Genomic DNA, 25631 nt, shown 5'->3' on the forward strand with positions numbered 1-25631 from the left:
TAGATGCACAAAATCGCTAATCCATCTTAATTTCCCAGGGGAGCATATAGATGTGAATCAGGTTGAGAATAACACTGGATAATTTTAAAGTACCACAGCAAAGACTAAGCTACCTCTACTGAACATAATAACATTAGCAATGTTAAAAAAAAAAAAAATGATGCATCTCATCCCCTAATTGCATTTTTAAAAGTTTCTCTCTAAGTTTTTCCAGTTGGAAAGAGAAGTTAAATGTGCCTGTCTTATATGATATTTATCCTGTGAAATCTAGTGGTATTTCTGTAAGGCTTTGCCACTTACATTCTCTTTGATACCTTCCATTTGTATAAAGCACTATCTAAATTTTTGTAATGCATAACTACTGCCATGACAGTTAGTTTCTGAAGTACTGGATGTATTCTGTATCTGCAGAAGTAAACAAATTTGTATACGTTTGCCTTTTATATTTCTCCCAAAGTTTGGGTAAAGCATGTAAGGAACACTTGGATTTCTGGCTCTTCCATACCTTTTAGGGAGCACTACATCTGAACTGTAAAAAGAGAAAGATCTCATTCTGTTAATAACTGGTAAAATCAGCTTAATTTCTACCCTATTCCAAAACTCAGGAAAACAAATATTTTGATGAGTTAAGGCCTTGGAAAGTCACGGAACTGGGCCAAATCAGCCCGTAAACCACTGATACTGATAAAATCAAATTAGATATTATGTGTGGGGTTTTTTTTTTTTAGATTATCTACAGTCTCCTTGTGGTTTAAAAATTAACAAACATAAAAACATTCAGTGAAGCTGAATTAAATGCTCAGATACTGATAGCATACAAGGAAATTAAGTTATAGTGCCATCTGCTGAAACATAAGAAGGAATTGTAAGCAAATGTATACAAGACAAAGAGAAATCAAGTTGGATGCTTGAAGAATAATTTACTAATGCAGTACTAGCCAGCACCTGGAGAATGTGGATGCTGGCTCGTCTTCATCAGCAGATTTATGCCAAATGTTTAAAGCTTGGTAATGCATAGATAAGTAAGAAAATACTTTTCTCAGGTTCCTAGGAGCAGACATAAGCTTCCCAGCTAATTGAAGTCTCACACTGAGTAGGTTAATTGCATTTAGTGTATTTCTATTGAAACATCCAAAGAAATGAGGGATTCCATAGTTTGTAAGATATTACTATTACTGTTTTCTGGCAAATCCTAAAAATCTCAAACCATATAATGATTGTTTTGTGTCTATATTACTAAAGAGACTCCCTTATGAGCCTCACGACATACAGAAAGGAAAGGTGATATCATGATACAAAAAGTGGAACATCAAACTAAAATCAGGAAGGTCCATTCCCAGTTCTACCACAGTGATTCTGTAAAAAAATTTATTCTTGAATTTAAATTAAAAAAGCCTGGAATATAAATTTGTAAAAGCCTCTTCTAAAAATCAGTACAGTACTTCTCACTGAGTATCTTCTCAGAATATATTAATGTTGGTCATGTGGTCTAAAAATGACATTGAAAAAAAATATTAAGAAAGCCTACTGAAAAATCATCACATATCCTGTTACACTGAAATAAAACAAAGAAGTCCCTGTAAACACTTTTGCCACATAGCAAATCAGATTTTGGTGATGGTTTCACATAGTTTAAAAAAAAAAGTAAAACTAAACAGAAAACAACCAATAGTGCATTTTGAAAAGATGAGTTTGAAATTAAATTTGTAACATAAAGGACAAATTTTTAGCATTTTATTCCTGGAAGCACACCTCCTCAAACAGGAACAACAGGACATTCAATACACTAGGATTCTTAAAATGCATATTCAAATCACATACTGTGTTTCTGCAGGGCAGATCAAAATATGCAATAACACAACCATCAGAACTTCACCACAAATTCTACAAACTAAGTCGTACCATTACACATTACTGGCTGCTTTGCCCATATGTAATACCGACTGAACACATCTCTGCTCTCTTTACAATGGTACAGTCTCTCACTTGGGCAATGCAATTTGTATGTGTACATGATCACTTGGTAATTTGCTAGAAGCATGTTATATTGGCTATTTTTCTCAGTTCCTGAAATTACCTCTTTTGTGAGAAGAATGAAGGTCTATCACCACTAATTTGTATCAGTGCCAGGAATGGACGATTCCTGAATTTCCTTAGGATGTGCTGTTAACTCTTTACTTCAACTTTGGCTGAACAGTTTCTAAACAACTGCAGTTATATTGTAGAAGGAAAAATTAATGACTGAAGGCAAAAATTTAACTCTGTTTATCCTTTTAGCTACCTAAAAGAATGATGCACCTGTACACAGTGATTCATCTCAGTAATAAAAACAAATTGGAGAAATGAGACAAATCTTCTCTGGAAACTTTCCTTTTTCTCCATTACTTTTAGAAGGAGCCTAAGAGAGTTCAACATAGCTTAGATACCTACATTTTACACTAGCTTATGGAAGTCTTAACTCATTCTATTTTTAAGCTACAGGTATAGGAAGAACCTCCACTTAGAATAAATTTCACAAAACACAAATTGTGCCAATGCACAATGCATAAACTGTTATTGTAACTGTGAAAAAAGGCATTTTTTTTTTTGTCTTGTTTCAGTAAAAAAGGCAATCAGCATCAAAGCTTTAAAAGTAAAGCAAAAGTACATCATTTTTCTGATTTTTAAAGAAAAGACTAGATTTATATTGGATGGAGAAGATCATTTACTTATAAATTGAAATATAATAGGAAAAATGATCAATACAAACAGAACTGTTAAAAAAGTGTTTGAAGAAATGTCAGAAATAGGAAAAAATACACAAAAATCAATAACTGATATATCACTGATAATACGGGATGGAACTACTGCCTTTCCAATCTCATCTATCCCTAACAGATTTGTGATCTATGAAGGACAGAACTCAAAGTGTTTCTGCCCAGAGTCACAAAAAAAATTCCTCTAAAGTATTATTTATTTCCTTCCAACTAGACTCTACTCATTGGTCTGATTTTTCAGTTTATCAATATTAGAAGATATGTAACAGAAGTTCAAATATTTTCATGTAACCACCTTTCTTGCTTATGTTAGCGCCAAAAAAACTCAATTTTACTTCTCATAAATATTTTTATCATTTAATATAAATAATTAAAAATATTTTAACAAGAGGTTCCATTTTAATTCTCCCTCACATACATTCACGGTCCTATAATGACAGGTAAAAGATCAGAAGCAGGTAAGCAGATCATGGCAGAATACAACTGAACTCTACAGTGAATGGTGAATAATGCTATCCTCCTTGGAGAAAGCACACCTGTGTCGCTGTGATGATGAATTTAGGCGAGATAAGTGCAGATACTTAGCATAAACAGCTATATGCCTGTACTGTAGCTAGAGGAAGCTGTTGATTATGCTAGCTAGAGGATCTGTTCATCAGCCTTTAGGTAGACATGCCCTGTGATTCCGTACTTGTACAAAAGCACCACAGACTTCAACTACAGAAGTTCTGATAATGCAAGAGAAGCTGCTTACTGTTAGCTGCTAAAAGTTCATTCTGGTCTAAATATAACATTTCAGTATCTTAATACAATTTCAAAATTGTTTTGTGCACCTTACACCGCAATTTACCATTTCACCTGAAACCTATAAAAAGGAGGAAAAACAGTTTCAATGATAATCCTAGGTATGGCACTTCCTTTGAGACAGCCCTTGGAAAGGTCCTGAAACAAACATGGACATAGTTGTCTTCTCTCCTGCTGTTGCCTCTTTCCAGAGGATTTAATAAATCTTTGTCCTGCTGTTTATTGGTGGCTTGCTCTAACCTCTGAATAGATCTTGTCCCCACTGTACAGCTGTATCATAGAAAGTCCCACATATTTGTCTCATCCTGTGGGCATCATACTGTGGGTAAGTGTCCATAAAACGAACTGACACATAGCTCTAAAACGACTGACCTTGAACAATGAGAGGCATAACTGGGTATGTCAGTCATCTCTTCAACTGATAAAAAGCATCCTGTCTTTAGACAAATGCTGTTCCAGTGCTTTCACTTTTGCTCGTGATCTAAGGAAAGAGTCTATCAATCCCCATCTTGTCTTTGATTTCCCTATAACTGTTGTTTTACCTGTTTCCATAGTCTTAAAAAAAATATGATAGTACTTGTACACTACTAAATAAGAAGTTGACCCACTGGTATACTACTCTGCTGCTAGTTTGTGCTACCTGACTCCTCTTTTCTTGAATGAGTCCCAGACCAATCACTACACACTGATTTTACACCCCTCAATGCCAGAGAGAACAGATGTTTTGTGATGGGTTATAAAATGTCACTGTAGGCTAGAAGTGCCATGGTTGCAAGACCAGGGTTGCATTATAGCACTGTCATCTGTCCACTAAATTTCACAAACTGACTTAAAATTCCAGAGCTCTGAAACTTTAAAAACATATGGGCTTCTTTAACTTATCTGGACAGAGAAAAGCAACACCTGAAATTACTTTTATTTAGAAATTTAACAAGAAATCATAAAAGAACGGATCACATACGGAAATGCGAAATGTAGATATCGATGCTAAGGCTTTGTGCAACTGCATTCATTTAAAGAGAAATCTATTCAGGGTTGTCTTTTCAGATTGTCAGATTAAACAAGCCACACAGCATTTGCTGCAAACCCATAATTACAGATTATTATAGAATACAAAAGATGCCAGGCATAAAAAGCTACTACAATTCTCCACACTGTAATAGAACATGCGGTGGAAGTTAATCTTGGCAAATGCTTTAAATATTAGCTTTACATAATATGTACAGGTGAGACTGTAATTAGGACAGAATGAATCTTTCGAAGCCTCTTTCATTCTGACCCAGCAGATGATTACTTTTTACTAATAAGAACCACAGCCATTTGACAAAAAGCCAACCATAGTACCTTGCTTCATTCTTCAGTAAATTTAATAATTACAGCTCCTCCTGCCAATAGTTCTCAAATCAGACTTGTTCAATCCAATACTGAGCTTATTAGGGGACAGCTCTATGTTTAGAATTCTTTGGCCAAAAAAGTACTTGAGGATGATGAAGCATGCCTTAGACAAGGGCACAATGATTAGCCATTTTCTCTACATAAAAAACAGCACGTAGTCACTACAGACCACAAAATCACCTGCTGTTAGCACACAGCTGCTACAAAGAGCTTCTGCATTTATCTGGTTCTTAATACCTTTAAGGAAGCCTAAATGGAACAACTTAATATGGTTGGAGAATAGCACTACACAGAGTTTCTGGTGCCTGTATTAATCTCATCTTTTTCAATTTTCTTCCCAATGTAGCCATTTCATATCTACTAGATATGCGGTATAATACTGCCCTTCTGTATCTTAGTTTCTCAATTTATTTTTGATTTTGAGATCTGAAGAAAAAGTTAATTCCCAGGTCTCTTAAGGTTTCAAGCAGATGAGAGAAAATTTCTCTTCTAAAGGCATAAAGAGATCAACAACAAAGTATAATAAGTAAAAAAAAAAAAATAACAGCAAGCTTAAAATATTGCAAGCTTAGAAAAGAAAAAAAAAGTCCAAAATTCTCTCAGAAAAAGAAAGAAAATTGCAAAAAAAAATGTTACTGAAAGTATACTGAAAAATAATGCTTGTTCATGTTCCCATAGTCATTTTTTTTTTTTGTTGATACAGAGCACAGAAGAATCCACATCAAACCGATCTTCATGTTCTTCAGAAGATACTTATTTCAGTTAATCAAATAGCAATTGCTCAAAATTATGTTGCTACCTAGTGTCAAGGTATGACGTAAAACTTACACTTTAAACAAGCACTTCAGTAGTGGAAAACAAGGTTAAAACCTTTTTGAAATAAAATGTACTTAGTTTGACAAACCTTCGGTGACTGGTTGAAGTTTAGAAGAACGCTCTGAGTCTGGAGAATGCAGTGGTTCTGGCTCCTTCAAGCTTTCTAAATGCATAAATGGATCGTAATCCACACATGCCAAATCAGAAAGACTTAGGGGAAAATATTTGGGGTTACTAAAACACTGAGATCCATAGACACATCCATGTAGAACCTAGAACAAAAACAGGATTTCATCACATTACTGAAACTTCTATTTGATGGTTTTATAAGAAATTAGATTTATTTTTATTTACAGTTTGAAATTAATTTGTTAGAAGTAGGTAGGCAGGATAAAATCCCGGAAATTTTAAATGCTTGATATTTACAGAAACAAACCCACATCTGTAAATATAACTTTGCTTACTAAAAAGAAAATTGTTTGGTATGTAAAAGCTACATCTCCGTATGTCTTAAATGTATGACTCGTCTTCTACAACACAAGTGTCCGCTATTGGTATAGCATATATAATCTATTATAGTTAATCACAAAGTGGTAAGACAATATTAAGAATTTCAAACATACCAATGATCACACAGTTAATTACAAAACATACAAGATCTAAGACAGCACTCCAAATTTCAGTGGTAGAATGAGGTCAGTTTATAGAAAAGTTCTGTCTTTGTTTTCATGAAAGCTGACACTTTCTTCGTGTCTAGAAATTCCAATTTAGCAAGTAAAGAAACACGCACCTTATATATACAATTAAGAACAGATCTCTCAGTCTTATCATTTTCTGCTCCTGTAGCGTGAAGAGGCTGCAGCAAGGTCTTCAATGGCAAGGCCATTATCCAATCCAATAAGCACAGAAGTAAGGAAACTACCAACTGTAACAAACACTTCCAATTAGAAATCAATTAAAACAGCACTTGCTACCTCATAGTTATCACTGCATTTTATTTCTCTGTTTTACTTTCTTTTCTCAATTCAGAGAACGTGGCAACCTTACACAGAATTTACAGGTCACACTTGTTTAAAAATCACTGTATGTTCAAATGCTATATAAAATGAGTAAAAATTTTAGCTTTATTTTAATAATTAAATATTTAACAAAGATTATCCATACAACAGTTTATCATCATGACAAGTCTTAAATGGCTACAGTTCTTATGAGGTTACCCATGATTTTTCAGAATTGGTCTGCAGGACACTGTTTACAAAATGACGAATTGGATACATTCAAGTTAAAGCAGACATACCATTCTGAATGTAAATCTCACTTTAAAGTGAATCAAGGATTACACAAAAGTGGACAAATTCAGATACATTAGTGCTTTATAAATAATAGAGAATTTCTTTCACAATTTGTCCATGTTGCTACACAGCATGAGGTATTATCTGACAGTAATAGAACCGCTTTCTCTATTGTACGCTACTCAGTCAGCAAAAGAACCAACTCCCTCTAGAGGATATTTTTAAAGGCTAGAACAGAGATAGATTAAGACACACACACCAAATTATTAATAACTTACTAAAAATGTTTACTTTTAATTTTTAAAATTTAGCTGTGGAAGAGAAAAAAACTCATATAAATAGATGTAGGATTCTCTAAAATATTTTCCAAATGTACGTCTTTCAAAGAAAATCCACCTAAGCAATTCACTAATAAAAGATGCATAAACACCATAATAATTTCACATAACACACTACAACTTCATCTCACAAAGACACCATAAAATAAACTGAACAATGAATGACTCCAATTATTTTTACATCAAAACAATTTTTATGAAAGCCATTAGGACTAAGTTTGTCAAAATATTTAAACATATTTTTGGTACATTTTTGATGCAGTATTTGGCATAAAATGATCAGCATTAGTTCATGGGGAATTTTTTTTGTTCATGGGAAGCATCCTCAGCTTGAAAGGTGGTTAACGTGATATACTTCAATATTCTACAACAGCTACTGACTTCTCAAGCAAAGGGGAGAGATGAAATGGAGATCTGGTGACCAAAATGATCAACATATGAATTGTGGCTCTAACTGGAATGAGTAGTCCAGAAGGACAGAGCTTCCATAGAGAAACTGCACTGAAGGGGCAAAATTTAAATGACCACTGTGTCTCACAGCTCTTGGACTCCTAGTCCAAGGACAAAGCCAAATACAAAGGCTGTTCTAAAAGTAGTGGTGGTAGCAGGTTACCTCTGCTAGTGCAAATTTTTATGAGCACAGCATGGAGGATCTTGTTCATCACTGAAAATGCATAGATAATGGTAGTGACTATGTTGAAAAGCATTATTTTGTAGTTGAGATTTGATCTATTAAACAGCACTGTTACACTCCTTGTATCTGTTGGAAATAAATAGGAGGGATTACTTTTGGAGCAACCTACATAACTCAGAAAAGACAAAACTTTCTGGAGGCAGAAAGCATGATGGAGTATCAGATGGTTGAAGAAAGAGCCCATCTTAAACAGGGGACTCAGATCCACTAAAAATATGAAAAGACAGCAATTGTTTTGAAGGATGTCAACAATCAAATTCATCTGAATATTACAATCTGTCTTGTTGAAGAATTTTCTTGAAATAATAAAAATTCACAACCTTCTGAGTATTTTGAAATGTACTCCTAAGAAGTTGAAAATATATTTTCACTGTAAGACAAGTTTGAAAAGTCTACCTTGCTTAACTTAAGGATAAAAGACAGGAGACTTCCTAATGACTGAAAGCAATCTATTTCAATTAATTTTAAAAGCATATGTCTCAGCTAAAATTTCAGAAAGTCATTTGCATAGAGAATACTGTCATAAGTCTGGGAAGACAATACCGCATTATATTTAGAAAGCTGGATCCTCGCTTTAAAGGAATATCTTAAATTTTGTAACAAAACTGTCACACATTTATAAGTTATTTGTAAATAAAAACGAAAATATTTACCCTCTTGTCCTGTTCATAGGATGAAGCTTCTGTACCGGGTAGCAGATGGGTAATTGTAGCTATCAGAATCTGGAGAAAATACAGCATAGTTTCTTTACAACTAGAAATAATAAAGTATTTAAGTTTCAAGTGATTTTTTAAGAAGGTAACTGGGACACAATACTAGACTCGTAGCTGAATCACATTTAGGTTATTTTGAGACAAATCATAGTATTTCTTGGCATTTTTTTTATTTTATAAATAAAACCCCAACCCCTTTACTTGAATTTCAGAGAAGATGTTGCAGGAAAATGTTATGTATGACTGACATAAATTCATAGTATCATAAAATCTTTAGGTTCAGTGTAATTACATGGCTTCTCCAAATACAGGCAGGAAGAGAACTTGATTCCACATATTTGTAGGGTGCAGGAATGATCCTGATGGTTTGTGTATGGGACTATACTGATTTCATTATTTCTTGAAATACTAGAACTTGTAAACAACCTCCTTTCATTTAATCAATAATATGACTGCACAGGAGCAGAGAAATCCTTATGCCTTTTAAGAAGCTTCCACACAATTCCCTTTCTGGTTACCTGGGAGACCTCTATCTTTTTTCTGCTCAGACTCACAGAGGGCATAGCCTAATTCCTTGTTATTCAAAGTGCATTAAAGAAAAATATATTTGCTTTATACTGACACATCAATGGATATGCAAAATACAATTGCAGATGCCTATTAAATAGCAGCTTTCTTACTAAACTTAAACATATATATTTGCCAATATCTAATATAAAATACTTTACTTAATTTAAAATATGCTCATCTAAATAATGATGAAGTTATGCTGGAGAAAAAAAACATGCTAAGGTCATTTTACATGTTAATACTGCAGTCAGTCAGTAAGTGTTACGTGAGCCCATATCGTTGATGTTCAGTAAGATAATATCAATTTCACATTTTGTGAAACACACTTGTCAATACTCCGGTATTTTAATTTTAATGAAATATATCTTACTTTTAAAAAAATAAATTACTTACTTGAATAATTCTTAAAGGTGAATCAGCTTGATACACTTGAAGTCTATGCACATAATGTATCAGCATATTCAGCATACTGCAGGCAACTTGAGCTACTGTCTTATTCGGAAACTAGAAAAAAACACAATGCAGTAATGATGACTGTGACTTCACATAATAGTATGTTAGGTGGTGAGATGGTCAGAAATTCCAATGATGGAATTAATCCAACATATGGTTCCTATGTACTCATTTACAGGAGAAACAACTTTTGCAAAATATAAAAGAAATGACTTATAATCTTAAACAAGTGTTATCAGCTAACATCCAAGGTCTGGATCAGACAAGTAAGTTGCACAGAATGAAAGAAACAGGAAAGAAGTTTAACCTCAGAATGGTTAGGATAATACCATGAAGCCAGGACAAACAAATTAACTTCTTACCTGCATTATTATTATTGACACATCACCAAAAACACAACAACAACAAACAAAAAACAAACAAAAAAAACAACCCAGGATTCTGAAATCAGAGTTCTTTCTTGAGAACTGAGGTAGGTGAACAATCAAGTATCTAATGTACAAGATAGTACTAAAAATAGTGAGACAAATCATTCAGTTATTTGTTAGTGACTGCTATGTACAGCACTTGTCTGAATGGAAATGAATGCACTCAGGCTTCTATATTTCTCCTCTTTTCTGTACTCCTCTAAATGTTGAGAAACATTACTGCACAGGAGCCTGGTTTAAACAGCTCCTGAACTGTTACTGTGTTGGTCAAGGTAGACATGATTTGAGTTAATTCCTGTTCTATCATAAAAGCAAGTTATCTATTCCCAAAATTAGACTTCAACAGGTAGTTTACTCACATAAACTTTAATGCAAACTCTTGATCAGTCTTTGGATTCTTTTCCTTTTTTTTCTCTCTAACAAATTCTAGCCTGAGTGACTTTGTCTGGGAGTGAGTATGGAACTTCACCACAGGGAATCACAAATCTTCCAGTGCTTCTACGCATGCATGCGGTGTAGGCACTGTACCTACCTCTACACATGCGGTGAGGTCTGAGAAACTATACTATGTAATGCAATGGCTCGCAAATTTAGAAGTGAACAGACACAGACTGTAGGGAGCAGGCGCGGATAATGGGATTTTGTTAGTGTGGTCAAGGTAATATACATCATAAAAAAGTTAGTCTCTCACCTTTAAAGAAACACAAATCACATTCAATGCTTCCTTGATCTGAGGATGATGAGATTCATGAACTAGCTCCTCACAGATCCAAATACCAAGGCTGCAAAGAGCAACACATCTGCAAAACAATGTTGGAAGATTAATAACTTGAAAGGCATGCTACAAGGATATGCACACTTTTTATATTCGTGATATGCCCTGCTAAAGCCTAATAAATGTGTTTTCCTACACCAAAAAACCTTTAGAATCCTGTAACTTAAAAAAACAATAAATTCCAGCTACCTCTGTCAAGGCACAGGGAAGGAAGAACTAACTGAAAAATCAAAAAGCAATTCAGAACTCCTGCATCTCTGCTTGTCTTATGGATTTAAAATATTTTTCTTAACACTTTTAAATATTTTAATTTCTTGAATTAACGTCTTGAATTAATATTGATATTTTATCTTTAAAAAGTATTTTATTAAGACAAAGGAAAAACTGTGGTGGAAAGTCATCATACCCAGTGTGAGTTTGTTCATATTTGTTTAGAGCTTCTGAGACAAACAAATGGGAGAGGGGTACATTATTTCTTCACATATATTTAAGTATTTTCAGATTGGCAATCATCAAGGATGAATAGAAGAGGAGTAAATGAATGCTACAGACTGTATGGATTCTGAATAAATATTAAAAATAACTTTTATTGTTTCCTCCTTTAAAATCTGGAAATAGAAGAAAGTGTAAAGAATGATTTCAAGAAGTAATTACACAAAATATTCTGTTAATTCTTGCTTGCAACACCACTGTATGATAACTGTGATGTAGTATTGTAGATGAGGAGACATGTAAAGCTGGTCTGCTTTAACAAGGCAAAAGCAGCAACAAGGGAATGCCAACAATGTGACAGACAGCATCGAGATGTTCCCCTTTGTCTTCCTTATCTGTGTGTGCAGAGACTTCTCGATTGTCCTTGCATTCCACAGCAATCTTTGGGACAAAAGGAGTGTTGGGAGGAAGTAAACGACCGCCCCAAGGACTAACAGTGGACTGACAGTGGACCATCACGGTGCTAGAACGCTAGATGACACTGAAGATCGCCAAATAAGGCTATGTCTGTTGGGCAACCATTGGGGGTGGATAGGATAATGAATTTGGAAATGTAATGAATACGTAATACACGTGAAAATATAACCTGTTCACGAACGATCAACTGTGGGAGCATTCTTGCAGAGTTATCTCGATGCTACCCCAGTGCTGCCAATAAAGGATACCTTGCTTAACGGTAACAAAACTTTGCTGTTAAGTTTCTAGTCATCGACTTCTTTAAATCAATCATATTCAGATGAATGCAGTCGAAGCAGCAGACAAGGATGAAATTTACCCAGACATATCATGAACTTCATGAGACTGCCACGACTTCTCAAATATGATGGATTGCAGCTTAGCTACCTACAAACGATTTTGAATTAAAATGGTAGACCACTGTTTAGATAGTAGTGAAGAAAAGCATGAATAGAATACAAAGTTTTACTTCACAACCTTTAATTTACCTTCTTCAAAATAGTAAAGTATATAAAAGTAACTGCAAATTTAGAAGCTCTTTTTGTATGACCTACCTTGCAGGACCAGATGGCTCCTCTCTGGCTGAACTTAACACAGTTTTAATTATGAGCTCCTAAAACAAAGAGGAAAATGCTCACTGGTTTGCCAATTACACAATCACATGAAATGTTTGAAAATTAGAATTTTATTATGACACAGACAGGCACATCACTTAGCTGGCTCTCTAGGTCTGTGGTCAGAACTGTTTGTTGCCACTAAATCAACTTCTAGTCTGACACAGAAGTACATTATTGTGCTATATCAAGAATACCTCACAGGTTATTGTACTAATTTCTGCTGATTCATCCAACACATTTCCATGAAATATCATGGGGCAAAAATAAAAGAAAGAAAAAAAAATTCAACAAACAAACAACGGCCATCCTGTAGCTACCTTCTGTGAATAGTCACAAAGCATCACAGAAAGCATCCATCTGCTGGTTACCTTGAGGCAGGTATTAAGTGATTTTTTTCCTAATCAAAATTCTTTTAATTAAAAAAGTCCTTGGAAGTACCCATACAACAAGTGCCTACAGGGCCTTAAAAATGACATCAAGGAGAATTCTGACTGGACTGCAGCAAAATATCCCTAACGCTGCAGGTTACTACCAAAGTTTATGTAAACACTCAGTAAGTTTATTAGCATAATGTTTCACAATATTTTATAGGATCTATTTGAAATAGCTTGTGCAAAAATTTAGTCATTATTTCCTGGAACATCATCGTATTAAAATTTAATTGGTGGCAGAATACTATTCAAATAGTCTTTAAATTTCCCACCTTAACATCTGTAAACTGAGACACAGCTATGTCAGGAATGTTTGGGTGAAGAGCTGGTAGTTCATGATATAAATTGGGAAAACAGACAAGAGATCCTAAAAGAACTTGAGCTTCAACTCTTGGTGCCTGAAAGAAAAACAGGTGAGGGGGAAACATTCTTATTGCAGTCAGAAAGATGACATTTCTAGCTGTCTTAAATAAGAACAATGGCTGAAACTCTACAGTTATCTCTTTTTTTCCTTCTCCAAATCCTCTAAAGCTGAGCAAACTGAGACTATATCCTAGTGGATTGCTACTCGTACACACACTATGCCTATTTTCCAAGCTGGCCAAAATGAAATGAAGGATTTGTTAGGATTACAGAAAAATGATTAAGTAACTAGGCCTGGACAGCTAACATTGCTGGACATGATAGACAAGAGCATAAAAAGATGCAAAGATCAGTTTTGATCGCGCCTTAAGGGAAACTGAATTTCACAAGTAGTTAGAGGTGAATTATATGAGAAGAACCAAAAGTCACTGACAACTGGACTGGAGTATTACGGACCTTTGAGGAGCACAGTCACATAAGGTCAACAGCACTTGGATAATCAATCAGCATTACAGTAAGACGCTGAGGATGCCTAGGTGCTATATCAGAGATATATCCAAAAAGGCCAACACTATCAGACATAGAGTTTTCAGGAGTTTTCAAGTATGAAAGTCATTACAGTGTGTATGTGTGTGTAAATATAGCTATATTTCTAGCATGAAGTTATAGTCAAAATGACCACTTTTTTAAAAAAACATTTTAAAGCACAGATAAATGGCAATCATAAATCCTAGAACTCTAGAATTACTGTTTCAACAGCAATTTTGGTATTCTTCACATTACATTTTCTATAAAGGACTTGCATGCATAGTGTGCTAGAATGAAACACTGTCTGTATTTGCTGTTACACTAACTTCTTAGGACAAATTAACACCCCAGTCAAGGAAAAATATTGCTCAGTTTTCTCTCAAATCCTTCCGACTTGCCCATTAATGAGAATGAACTGTTGAACACTTACATTGAGAAAAGAAGAAGCTGCCACCCTTCCTGCTGCTACAATGAAATCCATAATAAGCATGGTGGCACCAGGCAAACTAAGTGAAAAGAACTGAGGAGAGCAGTGCTTGATGATTGTATTGACAATATCCTTATACAAGGAAGAATAAAAAAAAAAAAAGGGAAAAGAATGTCAAGAACATGAACAAATAATGAAAAAAAGGCAGATATTGAACAGAAAATTGTGAATAAAAAAGCATGCAAATTCACTGTGGCCATTAGAACATTCTAGTTTTCATTATTGAGCAAAGAGTAGCACAAAAAGATAAATTCCATACGTATACTCATCTTAATATAAGTATAGTATACTTTATAGATCGATTTAATCTTGGACACTACTGTACCAACTTTGTATTAAGTCATTAACATTTAGATTTTAAGAGTTTTATAAATGATTAACAATTCATTTAAATAAGTTACAGAACAGAGAGAGAGATAACCAGCTATTATATAGCATCTTAGAAAGCTTTGAGTTGGAAGGAACCTTAAAGAACATCTAGTTCTAACCCTCCCAGTGTAACTTTCCATCAGGTAAGTTTGCTCATATCTTCTTAACAACATGCTTAAATCCTCTTCAACAAGTGTCACCTTTGTATAATATTAAAAGAGGTGTTAACTTCTTATCTGTCTTTTATGGAATCATAATATAAAGACATAATTGCAATTAAGTGTTGTATAACACGGCTGGTGTATAGCTATTCAACACACTAAGTTATAGAATTGTAGACTTAGTGAAGCAGTCACACGTGTGACATGAATCTCTAAAAAGAGCATTTAAGCGATGTACTATTTTCAGACTTGTCCATACTAAAACATATGAGAAAGATCTACTCCTCTGAGTCTTTGCTAGTTTCTATACCTGATGTAGAAATAAACTACGCCAGACATATAGTGATGACAATTTACTTTCCCATTAGCTGAACAGTTGCATCAGGGAGCAAATAAGACCAGAAGACATTAGAGATACCTGCTTCCTTCATTCTGGCCTGCTTCAGTCTGTAGCACACAATCAGTTAAAAAAAAACAAAAAAAAACCTTTTCTGTCCTCTTACTTGCTTGAAATGGACTACAAAAAAGCATTTTTGATTACAACGAAGAACATATAGGCCATTTACCAAAGCCTGGAAAAAGTACCAGTCACATAGCTATTTTTAAAGGAGAAGTTGAATTACTCAGCTAAAAATCCAGTATTTCTGACAAAACAATTTCATTTTTATTTCTACTATTCATTTTAACTAGAACATCATAGCTAAGCTTACCTGATCAACATGAAGAAGTCCACAGTGCATTATATTATAGAAATGAGTCAAAAAATCCTTGTTTGGAGATACATCTTGTCTTCGCTTCATTGTCTTACAAATGAGTTTATAAGCATGTAGCTTCCCTTGTTTGTATTTATCAGTCAGCATTGTTGCCTACAGTTTTAAAAAAATGTTGATTATTCATAAAAGAAAAAAGTAAATTAAACACTTCTGTAACAACATATTTTTATTTCTGTTTCACTGCTTACTGCTCAAATTTACCTTGAACAGCCAAGGTGTTAGAATTCTCAGTGGTGGGATTAAAACTGGTGGAGATGGTGAAGTGAGGTTATCTGTTGAAATACCAAGATTGTCTCTTATCTGCAATTATTAAAATAAAATAAAAGTAAGGGAAATATATGAGGTGGCGGTTGTTCCCTCTGAAAATCCTTCCTTGTTGAATCAGCTTGGATAAGAGGTTCCGTTTTTTTATTTGTTTTTTGTTTTTACCTTGGCCAGATTCTGCCACAGTTCACACAGGTAATCAAAAACCTGGGCATGAATCTCTGGATCCATGATGCTGTTGACATCACCTAAAATTCCTAGCATTCGTCTCCACATCACAGTAGCAACATCTGCGTGCCATCCTGTAAGTGTTCCCCCAGCCATAACACTGCAACATTCTGAGGGAAATTCACCAGTTTCTGCAGAGGAAGAAAAAAGCACAGTGAGATCTACGTCATTACAGAAAGAAAAATTCTGCCAGAACTATTACATAAATAGTTTCCTTAAAACTGAAAGAGAAAAAAAAAATCAGACTTTTAGAGTAAGATATTTCTTACCCATTAAGCCACCTAAAAACTGAAACTGTTTAACTATGTAACTACTTTCAAATTCTCTAGAAGAATTGTTTTGTTTCTTACATATTTTGCCCATAAGTAACATTCAAGGTTACTACTGGAGCCCTAATTCAGTAACTTAGTGTGGCAGTTCAGCTCTCACCTAGTTCTTTCTATGCATCATTACACATTATCTCTACGCATTATATGAATGGACAGTCCTTTTTAGGTGGAAGATCTGTTTGTTCCAGTTTGTCCGTAGAAAGAAAGCTCACATTACAATGGCTCACATTTGATGTGGTTAAACAGCCAAAGCAAACTACCTAAGGAACCACAGTTTTAAAGCAGAAAGTATCCACATTCTTCCTTCTGTACCTCTCACATAGGTTTTAAAAACACCTCAGCATCAGAATCTTGCAGCTCCCATAGGCATACAAAATGAAAATTCAGCCTAATCTCATAGCCTCTTCATTTGAAGATCTGGACCACTGTGGTAGAGACACTGATGGTTTCTGGGTTGCAGATTTCAAAGTATAAAGCAAAATGATGGTATCTGTGTTCATCAGTAGGCTACTTTAAAGAAAAAATGAGTCTAAAATACCCATCAGACATTCTTCTATTTCCATGAGACTGAACATGGGAGAAATGAGAACTTTGTGTTTACAAAGTGAATGTACTCTAAAATTCAATAACTTGGATAGTTAAAAAAATTAAAACTTGTATAAATATTAAAGGGAAAAGAAGAAATAATAACATTACTTAAAAATTAGGTCTTATTACTTGTACATTAATGATAAAACTGTCCACGGCAGGACCACATGCTAGGTTACTCTATGTATCAAAAAGAACAGTTATAAATACATTGGCTAGAAATCCACTGCTAATAGTTCCAATGAAACGCAAGACAAACGTAGAAAGGTTTTAATTTGCTTTCTGGAGAAGATAACTGCAATTAAATATTTTGAAAAATGCAGATGAAATAGCTTTGTACAGGATTGTCTACAGCTAATGGGATACTATCTACTTCACTATATTGCATTTGAAAGAAAGGAAAAAAAGGTTTATATTTTCTATTCCAGATATTGCCTAGGTCATCTGGCGTCTGCAAAACAGAGTGGTGGAGCTTCTCATCCAGTTGCAGATCCTTCTGCTCAATATGATCTGCATGAAGAGTGGCAGGAGAGGGTGTCTGTGATCGGGATCCAAGAGCAGATTGAATTGGAGAAGCACTTTCAGAGCCTGCAAATGCAATTTTTAACAGTTACCTTAAAAGCCTTTTCTGTTCTTTTGAGCTACTGAAATTTCTAAATACAGCATTAAGAGAAAATTTAAATACTTTTATATAACAAATTGGGCCTAAAAAGAAAATGATATAAAAACTGCAATCAGATCTCCCTGTGAATGGTGCTCCAAGAGACAACAAATTACATACAGGAAAGGCAAGAGATGAACATCAAAATCAGACAGGTGAATGGACTAACAGAGCTCTATTTTCAATCAAAATAATTTTAAATGTATGTATTCTGCAGCACTTGCAGTACTCAGAATCAGTCAAATTTCTCTACACATTCCTTCACATGGATTTCTCCCCACTAAAGGATTTAAGCAGAAATTTTGCTGAAACAACCATTTTTGCAGGTTTATAGATGTGTGCAATTTGATTTAAAAATCAAAGCTCAAACCTGGGACTGATATTTTTTTAATGTTTATCTGCTGATCAGAAAATCTGTATGGAGGGAATGTTCTATATATAGTTAGAGGAATGTTACTTCCTTGAAGGAAGAATACAAGCTTTTCGAATGGCAGCGTGCAAACACATCTTTCCATGATCAACACAGAGCAACCCCTCTAGGCAGCTACTTGATCTACTCTACAGAGATATTTACATAGGAGCAGCATGCACTTTTACTTCACTCCTGCACTATCTTCTGCTAAACAAATTCCACTTCTTGAATTTGCTTAAAGGTTCTTCCAAAACGTTCAGGACATTTGACAACAAAAGTTCAGACAGAATACTCAGACATCAGTAAAAAAAAAAAAACCAGGTATTCACTATATACTTCCCTACACATCAGCATATTTTAAAATGGAAGAATAATTTCTCTGAATTCTAACTCTTGGAAAAATTTAACTGATTCAAAAAACATTACAGTATGTGTTAAGTTCAGCATTGGAGATAAACTAAACTCTAAGGACATAAAAGAAAAGGTGATGCTCTTAAAAATAGTAATTTTCCTAAATTATTGGTTGTTAAATGTTCTTTCTTTCAAAGAGAATTAAACATTTTAAAGAACTTGACAGAAAATGTGAAGCATTATCAGAACAGAAACAATGGTAAACAAACTTGCACTTCTGGATTGAAAAGCAATGCAGCTTTTATCAGCAGTTTAAATCAATGCATCTACATAGGAGAGACAGACATACATATGAACGTCACTAAATTCTGTAAAATGACAAACTGTGGCAGTGCCTTTCCTCTTCCACTACTACTTCACACACAGAATATTGTTTCACTCCATATTCTGCATTTATAATTATAGGAAACCATCCACCTGACACTGATCACTTGTTTTCAACATACAAAATTAATTTAAAATACACATTTAAAGGTGCCCTAAGAAAGCCTTTCCTACTTTTCCATTCTGTTCACTAAGAGGGGAGGGAATGAAATAGACCAAGAGAGGGAGGAAAAAAGTGATGGGGTAGGGAAGTGGGAGGGAAAAAGGAGGGAAGGAGAAAGGAAAGGAGGAAGAAAGGAAGGGGGGGGGGGGAAGAGATTTTATATGATGGAAAACAATAAACAGAAATAATGATGGAAAATTTGCTGATCTACTGGAGTCTTCTAAGCATTAAAAGATACGCCAGTACACATGATTTTAACTTTGACACCGTGCTTTGAAGTTGAGTTTCCACATGGATCTTCTGGTATTCACTTAGTGAATTCAAACTGCAGGTTCCCTATCAGGTGACTCTCATGCACGTGAGTTACACTATACAGCTGCTTATCTTTCATTTCAAAGAATTTCAAAGAAACTCTGTGTTTTCTTATTACATGTGAATTTAACAGAAATTAGACAATGGGCTCCAACTCTGTGGGGGAGCTGAAGTGAAACACAAAAACCACCTCTCTAAAACAGTGGTCCAAACAACAAGAAAAGACAGTCACAGAACTTTCTCAATGGACAACTCAGTCATTAATTGCAATCTTGTCAGTTACAATGCAAACTTGGACAAAACAACTAAACAGCAATGAAATCATTAACATACAAACAAACAAACAGATAAAGAACAGATTTTCTGTGAGGACTTTCAACAAGTACACAGCAAAGAAAAAAAGTCAAGCTGACTGTTGTTGAACAAGCTAAACAACAATGTTGAAAAAGCTATTATCATGCTTCTTTCAACAGAAAGGCAATTTCTGAACATGAAAATAGTTGCAAGAAACTGAAGACAGTCCTTAATATCTCTGAAAATGCAGTTTGATTTGTCACAGAGAACAGAACCTATGTAGGTGTAAGCTGTCACAGATAGATAGGTACTTGTTCTATACTTCTGTTAGGCATGAGAGTGTCTAACAGTTATGGAACAAGGAATATAAAAATGTCTACGGATGTCCCTAATGTTCATCCACAAAACATGGTAAGAGATCTTCCTTCTAAACACTCCTCAGAGAGGAAGATCTTCTCTTTCAGAAAGAAGCCCATTCAATTTGCTTACCTGTATCATTTGATAATTGCCGATCTAACCATTATTCTCCCTTTTTCTCAAGAAATATTTGTAAAATAAATTGGTAGGGCCTCAAGTCTGACTGAGGCTGTGAAACTTTAGTTTAGTTTGTAAAAGGCTATTTCATGAGAAAAAAAAGGAAAAAAACTAATAGAAAGATAAGTGACACAAATGGAAACGGATCTTACAAGTCACAGTAACATGTTGCATATTATATAAGATTCAAATTTCACAACAGACAATACAGTGAGGTTAAGACAGTTGTACAGAAAGGAACCCCATAAGACTTCTGTGTACTAGTTTGAAAGTTCCAGCAAAGCATTTCAAGAGAAAATAACTTACTGAAAATTAGCTACTTGACTACAGTAATATAAAAACACTTGTAAAATCTAGCTTACATTGTGTGCTAACAGTTTTCTCTGATAATTGTATAGATTTTCACACTTAGGATTTAAAACAGATTTAGCACTAAGTCAAAGATTATGAAGGTAACTAGGTCAGACAGAAGTTTTCCATTTTTAATTTCGCCCATCAGTGTTCAATGGCAATAAAAAAAAATAACTGAAATCCAAGAATCATCTTCTACAGAATATAGATTCATAGCAGAAGCTGAATCTTGAACTCGTCAAGATGGGTGGAAAATTTCTGAAACAAATGATTATTTATTAACTATTAATTTATTAACTACTAACTAATTTATTAACTACTTTACCAGTAACAGTTGCAGCTTCAGCAGACAACGGTTGCTGATTCAGACTACTTGTTTCCGAATCTATATGGAGTGTAGTTAGACTGGCTACTTCTTGTTCCTCAGCACTCTGCTGCTGTCCTGAAATTGCATCAGCATCAGTGGAAGCTGGCGTCCCTGCCTCTGTGCCAAAGCTGAAATCTGTATGAGGAAAGAGCTGTATTAACTGATAACTTAAAAATACCACTAATATAAAATACAAAAGCCTAGCACCTCCAAAATCCTCCATGTAAAACTTGTATGTACATCTCCTATGCTTCCAACACACTGTTGCACAATTTACATAAGATGTAAAAGCAGAAAGTAATTGGCTATTATGGACATTCTCATTTCTGTCACAAAACTGCGACTGAACTTCTGGAGAAGACATTCCTATTGCATGTCCTGTATTCTGCTTAGTCGCTGTAAGTGTACCTAAATGAGAATAAAGTAAAAATAATGGAAAATTACATTAAGGAATTTATTCGCAAAATTTATAAGCTTAGAAATAGCCAACTTGTTCATTAAAGTACTAAGTTCAAGCTAAAAATATTATGGCAAATGGCATTCTGGCAAATTGCTTTCTCAACACTTACGAGAAGATGTCATATTGAAACATTTTAATTAGCATCACTTAGCTACCTACCATCTACATATCCATAATACATATAGAAATACAATAAATACTTCTATCAAATAAACAGTATTACTCCCTAATGTAATACAAAAAACATCATAGTTCTAAGCCACTGCAATAACTCCTTCATATGCATATAAGTAGGAACAGATGCAGAAAATGAATGTAAAACATATTAAGTCATTTAAAAAAGCATACTAATTTTACCATGATAACACACTTAGCATCTTTATCAATCTATAGCTACACAAAGACCACTGTAGAAATATTTGATGACCTTCTTTACATTTTACCTAAACTTTTTCAGAAGAATTAAAATAAATTCTGAAGCAATCTTTCATTTTTACATTCTATGCATAGCAAACTCCAAAGACAGTACTGCTTCCTAACTTCTATGCACTGTCATTCAGCTTTTGTAGAGCACTGTTTCAGTGCTGTTTTGCTCATTAGTATGCTACATAAATGTTAGCCTCTCTCATGAATTCTGCTTTGTTCCATTAAATTTGTAGCAATTTCAATGGGGAATCAAGATATGCTCTCTTTACAGAAGAGTACTGGTATTTAACTTACAAAAATTAGGAAAAGGAAGTTCACAAGCAGTCAACCAAAAACGTTCCTACTTTTGGAAAAGTATACTTGCTTTCAAATTTGCGTCCATCATACTGAAAAGCACTGAACGAGTCCGAGTGGCTATCTGAACTGATGAGGTCACTGCTGCCTGCGCTAGCAGGTGATGTCCATTCGGAAGGCACGCCTGGGTCATCTATAGGACGCATTTGGTTCTGTTTGTTCAATACATCAGGAAGATCTTTTGGAACTTCCAGGCTGCCAGGACTGCTTCCCCGTCTTGTCACATTCTAAATATTGAAGAGATACAAAGTATTTTACAATCTTGGATGGCTTATTTCCTTATAATGGGAGAAGCAATCACACACTCACAAATGACTGCACACAACCAATTGTTCACATGCACCTAAGTCAAAAATTGTCATCATCCCACAGAGCCAAGACTTTCTAAAACCCCAGAAAGCAGGAAGCGAAGAACCGATGCCGTCACACAATTAAATAAATATCAATTTTGCTTTCACAATGGATGTTTGGGCACAAACCTTAAAAGACCTGGATTCAAACCAAAAAATGTCCCGCTTGCAATTGGTAAGACTTTGGAAAAAATAGTAAAAACATACATTACCTCCAAGTTATGTCTAAATTGATAAACAAATCTTGTTAACCTTGGTTTCAGAAACATGCAGAAAAAAAGATTTCAAGAAATCTGCTGGGTTTTGGTCAATAGACTATGATACTATAAGCAAAAAAATAACATACACACCAACCAAAAGAATTTTCCTAATTCACACATTAATATTCTTATGACTAAGCCAAAACCTTAGCATTAAGACAAAAAAAGACAGCACATAGAAGAAACAACACATACATTTTTGCTCATGTAAATGTACACTGCTCTACTTGAGCCTTTCTTTAAGACACTTCTCACTGAGCAGAAAAGGCAGCGAAAAGTACAGCTGTCTGCTTCAGTGGGACCTAAGATAAACACAGATAAGGCTTTTTATGAAACAGCTTGCATCCTTTATGCACTGAAAATCAAGGGACTGAAGGCGAATTACTTTGTCTAGTCACTTCACTTCTTCTAACATCCTGCTACAAATTAGCTATTTACTTCAACTGATAATTCTGGCAAAATACAAGGTTTTAGTATTCAATAGATCAAGCAATCTAAAAATAATAAGTTGGTACTTTCTTTTTTAAAGACAGAATATCCATTTTGTGTGCTAGATTGCAACAGGCAAAGTTTCATAAGGCTTATTCAAGCTTACCTTGGGCTGTTTTTTTTTCCTGAGGAAAGTATCAATTTTTTATATGTTTATTAATAGTTTTTGAACATTGATTAACAATCAACATTCTTGTCCATCTATGTGAACATGAATAGTGCTCCCTTTTCTTTCTTTTTTTCCTGTAATCAGTTGCGATGACTTCTGTTTTATTTATTTGCATCCTGAAGATTATATTCAATATATTTCAAAACAGCATTTTCATCTTGTAACTCAAGATGAAACAAAGTTTGATAAAAATAAATTCAAAGCAACAGAGTAAAAAGCATACATTTGAACAAATCCTACAGGTCCTCTCTTACCATCTATCAAAGATGATGATAAATAAATTAGCTTTTCCAATCACTTTGAAGAATCCTCTTCTGTTTCTCATTAGGAACAACTAAGATATTCATTAGCAAGTTTTTATAGAAGTACATCTAAGATAACCTTCTTTTCCTTAAAAAAAAAATCTAAATGTACACAGCTTTCAAAAAAATCTCAATTATTACCCATTCTGTTCATTTTCAACATTTCTTTGAATATTTCCCCCTTCTTTGACATTTAACTAAACACTTAGAACACTTCAAATCAGTTGCTTTGTTTGGTAAGTACTCAAAGGAAACCAGAAATTATTGACTTAAAATTGATTGAAATTTTTCATTATGAATCATAAACAACAATGACATTGTTGGAAAAGGGTAGGAATAAATAATACAAAAAGATGGCTCTACTAATAGAAAGTTATTTGAAAGAAATTATTCAACACTTCTATGTGAAAGAAAAAAAAAGAGGAAAAACATGCAAATGTAGTTTTGTAGTCTGTTGCACTAACTAAAATCGTAGAGAATAGTACTGCACTGCTGTACTCCAGTATGGTGCCTAATACAGCAACACACCAAGGACTGCAAATTTACATACAAACATTGGCTTTGGAACTGCCCGTGTACTATGACCTTTTCAGTTGCAATTAAAACCACTTAATTCAATGAGACTAGTCACCTGACAGCTACTTCTGCACTGCTTGAAGACTGAAATTCTAATAGAAATTATATAAAATGTGCATAAAATAATATGAGCCTGTGCAAAACATCATTTACAGCCAAGGAATGTTTTAGTGGTATTCTGACATCTTTCTGATGCATAAAATCTAGAGTAAGATGAACAACTTAGTAAGTAGTGAACTGACTTATCAAGTCATTCATAAATGACATGAATATTCACACATACATGCAGTCTTACATACCATAACATAGAAACTTTAAAGGCTTACCAGTGTACTACCACTGCGGAGTCTCTCAGCTATAAATTCATCCATGAGGTCAGGAACATTTGTATTGCTACTGCCAATATCACTATCAATAGGGTGCAGCTTTTGACTCATGTCCTCTCTATTAGCTAAAAGCAAATGAATAACTGTATATAGTAAAGAACACATCAACACATATTCAAAACAAAAGATAACAAACAAAGAAGCCCTGCTAATAAATAGAAATTAAAAATTAAAAATTGCCAAACATGCATCTTAAGACTTTCCCACTTTTTAAGCAGATTCTACTGTAGGAATTAGTAAAACCACTTCTTCCCACTGAGCAGGTGTTAGTCAATTTCCAGTAAAACCTTTAAGAGCAAGAAAGCTTATAGGTAAGCACTACTTAAAGTTGTTAATGCTTGCTTTAAGGATACAGCATGTATTCTTCCTCCATATCACAAAAAAATAAGTAATAAACCCTAAAAATTTTATACAATTCCTACAGGTACTCCTTCTTCATTGCACTCTTAATGAAGCGCAATGTAGTAGGAAAAGCACACTAGACTGCAACGTAAAATAATGACAAATGCCAACGTGGCACTGTATACATTTAGTATAAATAGTGCAAATAAAAAATGTTATGTAATAAAATAACATGCTACTATTTGGAATGAAAATTCAATCTCTGGATGGTCAATGGTGATGAACAATTAATTAAGTTCACTCAATTATCAATTTGTATTTTAGATAGAATTACACTTTCTGTATTTGACTGTGGCTGCTATACCTAACTGCATGATCCTTTAAAGTTTTCAGGTTACTTCAGTTCATTTTTCCTCTGTAATAATTTTTCCCTCAGCGTCCTCTCTCTCGGGACCACAATAGGGTTTTCGTTTATCCTAATATTGAGGCTCTGCTAGATGTAATGGATTTCAAACACAATTTTTTTCTAGACATCTTTTTCAGAAGTTCAGATTCTGCAGAGAAGCAG

The 25631-nt window shown here is 34.3% G+C and overlaps 1 protein-coding gene across 19 annotated transcripts in view; it reads right to left on the reverse strand.

Annotated features, from left to right (window-relative positions):
- RALGAPA1 (Ral GTPase activating protein catalytic alpha subunit 1) overlaps positions 1 to 25631 on the reverse strand; it is a 112676-nt gene that overhangs the window by 44157 nt on the left and 42888 nt on the right. For 11 of the 19 annotated variants that reach the window (XR_005860044.2, XM_015287379.4, XM_015287373.4 and 8 more), the window contains 16 exons: positions 24662 to 24786; positions 22200 to 22416; positions 21157 to 21357; positions 20908 to 21084; positions 17556 to 17708; positions 16141 to 16334; positions 15913 to 16011; positions 15649 to 15804; positions 14352 to 14480; positions 13303 to 13428; positions 12537 to 12595; positions 10951 to 11059; positions 9772 to 9882; positions 8749 to 8817; positions 6562 to 6696; positions 5860 to 6043 (listed from right to left, as the gene is read on the reverse strand). Coding sequence is in view for 18 of the 19 variants with exons in the window: in XM_015287379.4 (XP_015142865.2) it covers positions 5860 to 6043; positions 6562 to 6696; positions 8749 to 8817; positions 9772 to 9882; positions 10951 to 11059; positions 12537 to 12595; positions 13303 to 13428; positions 14352 to 14480; positions 15649 to 15804; positions 15913 to 16011; positions 16141 to 16334; positions 17556 to 17708; positions 20908 to 21084; positions 21157 to 21357; positions 22200 to 22416; positions 24662 to 24786 (2244 nt within the window). In the remaining variant the exon portion in view is untranslated. The remainder of the gene's footprint in view (positions 1 to 5859; positions 6044 to 6561; positions 6697 to 8748; positions 8818 to 9771; positions 9883 to 10950; positions 11060 to 12536; positions 12596 to 13302; positions 13429 to 14351; positions 14481 to 15648; positions 15805 to 15912; positions 16012 to 16140; positions 16335 to 17555; positions 17709 to 20907; positions 21085 to 21156; positions 21358 to 22199; positions 22417 to 24661; positions 24787 to 25631) is intronic. The other 8 variants (NM_001277453.3, NM_001277452.3, XM_015287381.4 and 5 more) reach the window with 2 other exon arrangements.

This window comes from Gallus gallus, chromosome 5 (assembly GCF_016699485.2).
Source record: "Gallus gallus isolate bGalGal1 chromosome 5, bGalGal1.mat.broiler.GRCg7b, whole genome shotgun sequence".
In the NCBI taxonomy this organism is placed as follows: Eukaryota; Metazoa; Chordata; class Aves; order Galliformes; family Phasianidae; genus Gallus; species Gallus gallus.